The 6,444-nt window shown below is 37.8% G+C and overlaps 2 protein-coding genes across 2 annotated transcripts in view; both read right to left on the bottom strand.

Moving 5' to 3' along the window:
• Positions 1-339: 339 nt before the first annotated feature.
• On the bottom strand, positions 340-2,348 carry LOC100182706 (glutathione S-transferase omega-1-like). The gene is made up of 4 exons (XM_009863780.3): positions 2,206-2,348; positions 1,569-1,677; positions 1,037-1,259; positions 340-758 (listed from the first exon to the last, which is right to left on the bottom strand). The coding sequence occupies exons 1-4, from the start codon at positions 2,249-2,251 to the stop codon at positions 387-389; spliced, it is 750 nt and encodes a 249-aa protein (XP_009862082.1). The 5' UTR covers positions 2,252-2,348; the 3' UTR covers positions 340-386.
• A 2,388-nt stretch (positions 2,349-4,736) lies between these two features.
• The window catches only part of LOC104266779, a 6,834-nt gene continuing 5,126 nt past the window's right edge, over positions 4,737-6,444 (bottom strand). The window contains exons 10-12 of the mRNA XM_018817319.2: positions 6,133-6,302; positions 5,746-5,808; positions 4,737-5,337 (exon numbers count right to left, since the gene is read on the bottom strand). Coding sequence (XP_018672864.1) covers positions 5,146-5,337; positions 5,746-5,808; positions 6,133-6,302 — 425 coding nt within the window. The 3' untranslated portion in view covers positions 4,737-5,145. The remainder of the gene's footprint in view (positions 5,338-5,745; positions 5,809-6,132; positions 6,303-6,444) is intronic.

Below are 6,444 nucleotides of genomic sequence, written 5' to 3'. Positions count from 1 at the left end.
TCCGCTGTAACTAATTTTGGGGGGGACAGGTGGGGGAGGATATAGCCCCGAACCACGTTATACCTGCAAACTAGCTTGCTTTTTTTCCCAAGCTACCTCGCCGACACAACGGGTAAACTACTGAGCTATTTAATTGTTCCGGTGTCTTACGTCAATGCTTTAATGCTGCTACTCAACATTGCGCTACAATTTCCAGTGTTGAAATAGAATAAATATGTTCAAACTTCAACACCATAACCATTCAACATAAACGACTCTTGATTTAATTTGATCAACAACGATTTTTTTTCCCTAAAAAATGTTTGTATGTACAACTACACGCAGTTTTGTCAGTAAATGTTTAAATTATTTTAAAAAAGTTACACCAAACAGCAGGGCGAACATAGCTATTGAGCTACAGGCCCAATATCGTAAGCTCCGATGTCTCCTGCCACAGCTTTTCGACCGAACTCGCGGTGCAGCTCGTCCGAGAAACGACACGATTTTACAGCTTTGTCTTCTTGCATTTGATCAAAGTACGTTTTCACCTTTGGTATTTGTTTTAAATCGACAGGAACAATAGCGTTGATGCGTTCCAGGTGGGTATAAAGAAAGTAATCGGTCAATCCAGGTTGAGAACCACAGATGAAAACTGAACCATTCTTTTTCAAGAATGTGGCCAAGTACTCCAGCCCTTCTTTCAGCGTGGCTAAGGCGGCATCTTTCGCTTCCTTATCGTCAGGTTTGGCCATGCAGTATTTGTAGAAATTGGTAACGCACTGAAATTTAATATTTTGTACTTTTATTCGTAACGTTGTTATATACATGAAACTATTTTCCGCACATTTTTTTGGTTTATACGTAGCTAAAATTAAACAAAAAAGTTTAAAACATTTAAAATGTCAAATCATTTTGTTTATAGGTTTAAAAGTACTTAAATGTTAGACGAATTCGACCTGGGTAATAATACATTCTTGGCAGCCTAATAATTCAACAACAAGTTCAAAGATCTTTTTCGAGCAAGGTAAATATGATGGTAGAAAAAAGCTCACTTTACCTTATTACCCCAATATACAAGAAGCATTTTCTCGTTTGTAGCTTTTAATGCGTCTGTAGTTGTCAGCTTTCTTCCGGGGTAAACCGCATCGACGTATTCTGAGGTGATATCCGATTCACAGATCACGTTACCGTCTATCTCAATAGTGGGAACTTTTCCCTGTGGGTTCTTTGCAAAATACCACTTTGGTTTGCTTTTTAGATTGATGTTGATAGTTTCGTGCCTTGAAATAAATGAGTGAATAAAACTTGATGCCCGCTAACGAGTTACCATGTGCGTTTTTATGGTTGATATTTTGTGGGCGTTAATATAAGACTGATAACTTAGACAATTCAAAAGAGACAAATTGGTTGGAGCACTTGCCTTTAAAAGTTTCTCTTTCAAAAACACAAACGCCCACAATAGTTGCAGCGACGAGCCTTGAACTCGTAACCCCAAGAAAGAGGCAGACGCACTAACTACTGTACCATGACTCGGTCATACACAAAAATAATAACATTTTGCCGCAGTCATTTTTGAATTGTTTACTTACGCAACTTCCTTTGCAGCAAGAACCAATTTAAGTCGGTGAACATACGGACAAAATTTCATTCCGTAAACTCGCAGTACGCCTTTCGCTACTGGCGCTGGCTCGGGAGAACCTAGAAAATATAGACTGGGTTGATATGAAGCAATTGCCGTGTCTTGCTCAAAGACACACACGCTCACAGTGGTGGCAGCATAGAGCCTCGGATCCGAAAACTTAAGCAACAGGTGGGCGCATTAACCCTTTTGCGACTGCGCCAAACCTAAAACAGTGTTTACAATCGAGCTATGTGGGCTCGCTTCACTTTAATATTCTTAACGCATGGCCTACTCAATACATGGCCTCGGAATACACATAAATAACTGCTTATAATGGACAATGTTCGTGTCAATAGGCTTCTTATTTTCTGGGCAGTTAAGATGTATTCCTAAAGGTGGCTGTACATAGTATCCGGAATTCGTCCGTTTTGTCCGAATTTCGCTGCTGCATGCGCGACTCGGTAATGAGTTTGCATACGATTTCGCAGGCAAATTCGCATGCCGGATAGCTACTGTCTACAGCCACGTTAAGCCGTGTATTGATTACGCCATATCTTCCGCACCATGTACAGAAGTCAATCCTACACTCAAAAGTTGAAACTTACCTTCTTTTAGGTGAACTGAGTTTCCCATGCCACTTCCTGCAACCATTTTGCTTTTTGTCTGATACAAAACTCGATAAAGAGTGAAATAATTTCTATAGAAAATATAAAGTATTTTAACAAGAAAGTGGTTTTTACAAGTTTACAAAATGAATAAAGCCATAAAACAACATTTTTTTCAAGAAACTTTTTATTGTGCATAACACTGCAAATTCGTGCTACTATATAAGCGGTCACGCTTTTTAATGACCATGAAAGCGTGAAACTACTTTGCTGTTAAAACTATATTTTCTACCTAAAAAAAACACGATACAATCCAGTAATCACATAAATAATATATTCTAAGTAGAAGAACTAGCACAAAAATCGAACTTTAAAGCCCGACGCCGTGTAATAAAGGCAACCATTACTCAGCAAAATCTAGGAGTTGTTGAATTTCCTCGCCCTACCGAGCACACACACATGCCCGCAACAATGGCCAGCAAACATCATATTTAGAGAATAAATAGCATGTTTAATTGTCCGCATTAATGCTGTATGAACACAGAGATTTCAGAATTTTTATTTGCCGACTTTAACAGTTATTAATTTTACTTTCTTGCGAATCGAATACATTCAGAAATGAATGTCCTTGCTGGTAATAAAGTTACAGCTCTATAAATGTGCCTCTGAAAAATGCCACAACATGTTCATGTGAGTAAAACCATACAAATAACAGGTACGTTAAGAGATTATTGAATCTCCGAAAACGGAAGGCATTCGTATGCTGGTATTACTTCTTGTTTAGAACCTAAGGCATAAATAGTGGGTTTAGCAGGCACGTTTTTATTTTACTCTTTTTAAAGTCGTTTTTACCCGTGGCTTGTTTTTAACAACTTTTTTTGCTATTAATTTTTCTATTTTCTCCGTTTTAATGAATCTGTTTTTCATTACTTTACTCGAAAAAAAAAAAAAAAATATGATACAACAGGACGGCAACGGCGAAAAATTAACACATCTTAAAGTACAAGGCCGCACCATTCAATGCCGACGGGCCGTTACGTATGCTAATGCACTATGCTAATGCACACTGCGTCCGAGCACACGCGAGAAGTGCTTCGTACGACGGGCCGATCCAGTAGAATTCAATCCTTCTCAATCGGAATCGTATCACATGTGGTAATAATATAAATTCAGCTGAATTTTGCACGTGTTTATTGGAAATGCTCAACAAAGTAGTATTTTATTCTAGAATTATTGTTTTTATATTGCAAGACACGCAATGACATCTTATAATTCGTGGAAGTGTAAAATTGAGCGTGAGCAGCTGATTTTAGTACAACAAGAAATGACAGTTATATCACTCATTCTTCTAAATAAAACTTTTTTGACTGTGTTTTTAGACTGTACAGTTTTTGACCACCAATGTCATCCAGACAAAAAGAGAAAAGTTGCTAAGAAGTATCCTGTTTAATATCGAAACACCATCTTAGGAGAGAGGAGTTCTTATAATCGGAATCGGCTATGATAAAATTAAGAGATGGCAAACTTATACTTGCAGTTCTTAAAAGTACGATATTATTCTTACGTAATATTGAAAGGGTCTATATAGGCCTAGGCATTTTCATAAAAAAAAACAGGTTGGTCCGGCACCGTGGCTCAGTGGTTTAGGCGCCTGCATCGCAACCGAAGTGTTCCCGGTTTGATTCTCGATGGCGAATGTTTCCTTTGGCAACACACTTAACGGACATTGCTCCGACCCAGCGCTTGCTAATGAGTTGTCCAAGTTATAAGCCATCAAAACAAAAAATCGTACACAAAGTCGAAAGTGAGGTAACTCGTGATCACACACGAGGTTAAAATGGTGGGAAAAATAGACTTAATCAAAGATCTGTCATGAGACTTAGTTTATGAAGTTGGTTGGATTGTGTGTGGCGGATGGAATTGGTTGGACTAGGGATTGTGTTGTCATGGAGTCCGAGAAGGAGCGGCACAGGGCGCATGAAGGACTTAAATGGGCTTCCCGGGTGTTGGGGTAATGGGTCAAACCGGACCAAAATCCCAGGTCCTTGACAGTTACCTCACCCTCAAAAAATAGAACAGAATATACCAGGTGCTACTGATATAAAGATAAAGAGCCTTATGTACGGGGTCCTAAACATAAGGCATAACAACTTTGTATTAGGACTTATTCTTCCATACTTTACTCTTTTTGTGTTAGCGAAGTATCAGGGTATAGGGTATAGCCACGGGTGCGTAGACAAATATAAATTTGTCTTCTTTTTTCATGAAACATTATGGACAAGCCACACTAAACTGCTTAGAACAAAAGTAGTGTTCTTTTAATCGAAGCCTTTTGGTAAGGGAAAATCTTTTGGTAAGGACTAACTTATTCACGATTTTTATTTTGATGCTAAAGCAAACTAATGTAACGATATTATGAAACAGTATTCTTAAGGCCCAACAAAGCGTATGTTAAAGTAAATTACAGCTAAATCCTTGCTAACATTATAGTGTTTATCTATATCTAGCACTGCTGTTTTTAACAAAGTATAGACATTCCCAATGATTTGTTTATTGGTTAATTATTTTCACGACATATAATATATATTGCTCTGTTTCTGTATAAGGTTTATATCTGGGTACGTAATAACAAAGTTTTGGTTAGACACATTTGGTAATTAGTAAGCAGGCACAAAGTGGGAACAGGACATCCGTCTTATAACGACTGTCGCTGCCTTGCCACACGGAAACGTAAGTTAAATTCATTCAATTGACGTCTAATCTGTCAAAAGGGCTTGATGTTTGAGCTGGTTCTTAAACGTTTTCAGTGGTTCTTAAACTTTTTTGTATGCTCTTTCAATGTTTGGGTAAGTGTCGAGTTGTTCAATGTCTGGTAAAGTACTACAATTGGCACAATTTTTGTCCCAACAACTGATTTGTGAATTTTGATTGGTAGCTCATTCACCCTCTAAATATGATGAGTTTACCGTAGAAAGAGTTAAAAAGATCCCTGTTGAAATAACTCTGTGTTGAGGGCACAGAGGAAACAGTAAAAGTTTCCAATGGTCCGTACTCAGCGTCAGCAAATAACACGTAGTTTGGAGAAAAATGTAGATACTTTACGAATTGTACTTCTTGTCGAATTTCGCGTACCTGAATGAATGAATAAAGGTAACTTGCTTTATTCGTATCTGGAACTACTCTGTTCAGCTTGCTACTTTGTGGGTGATTGTTTTTTTTAATGTATGAATGATATTTTGGACAACCCATTATAGTGACCACTGGGTTGGAGCAATTGCCGTGAAGTGTATTGCCCAAGAACACATACGCCCACAATGGTAACAGCCACCCCTGAACCCATTACCTCTGGGTTAGAGGCAGGAGCGCTAACCACGTTGCCACGACTCCAGACATGAACATTGATATCTTAACAAGGAGGAATTATATTCAAAATATTTAAATCACATCACCATAAAAAAAACTTAAAATCCTCAAAGAGATAATATACTGACATTGTTGCACTACATAAATATTATCGACATTGTGGATTTAATAACTCACCTGAGCACTATAAACACCTGGTTCTAGGTCAGCGTATCTAACTGTAAGAAAACCATCTTCTACCTGTAGATATAGTTATGGTTAGTTATATCAGGGCTGCTGAAACTATGGGAAGCTATGCTAATATGAAACCATTGGCTTTTTGTATGTTTTGGTAATATTTCTTTCTGTTTTTCTTGTTTAGTTTTAATATTGAAAATAAAGTTAAAACCATATTAACTGTCATATTGGTATCATTAGGTCACACAAAGATACTTCCACTTTTACATATAGGTGTGTGTTAGCTACGCTATGATTTTTCTTAAATTCTTTAACGAGTTCGTAACTGTATGACCTCAACCCCATGGTTTACACTCGTTTACAGTAAAGAACCAAGTAACAACTCACGTATCTAGCTGAGATATTCCTATCTTCAAGTATAGTTGTATTCTCCAGCTGATGTTTATTCAAACGTACCATATACTGGTTGATATGATAGGAAGAGTTGGCTGGTTCAAACGTTACGTCAACCATACCATTGGTTAAAGTATGTATAATTGGACGGGGTGGCTCCCAAGCTGTAATGCGCAAAAAAATAGAATTTGATTGCTGAATAATAAGGTATGAATGAATGTAACTTACTTTATCCTCGCGTGGCCGGAAAACGACAGTCGTTATTACACGGGTTTAGCACCTCGTGCCAGCTTACGAGTTACCATG

This window comes from Ciona intestinalis, unplaced genomic scaffold (genome assembly GCF_000224145.3).
Source record: "Ciona intestinalis unplaced genomic scaffold, KH HT001260.1, whole genome shotgun sequence".
NCBI lineage: Eukaryota > Metazoa > Chordata > Ascidiacea > Phlebobranchia > Cionidae > Ciona > Ciona intestinalis.
Note: the sequence above shows the minus strand (reverse complement) of the source record. Positions and strands in the feature narration are given on the sequence as shown.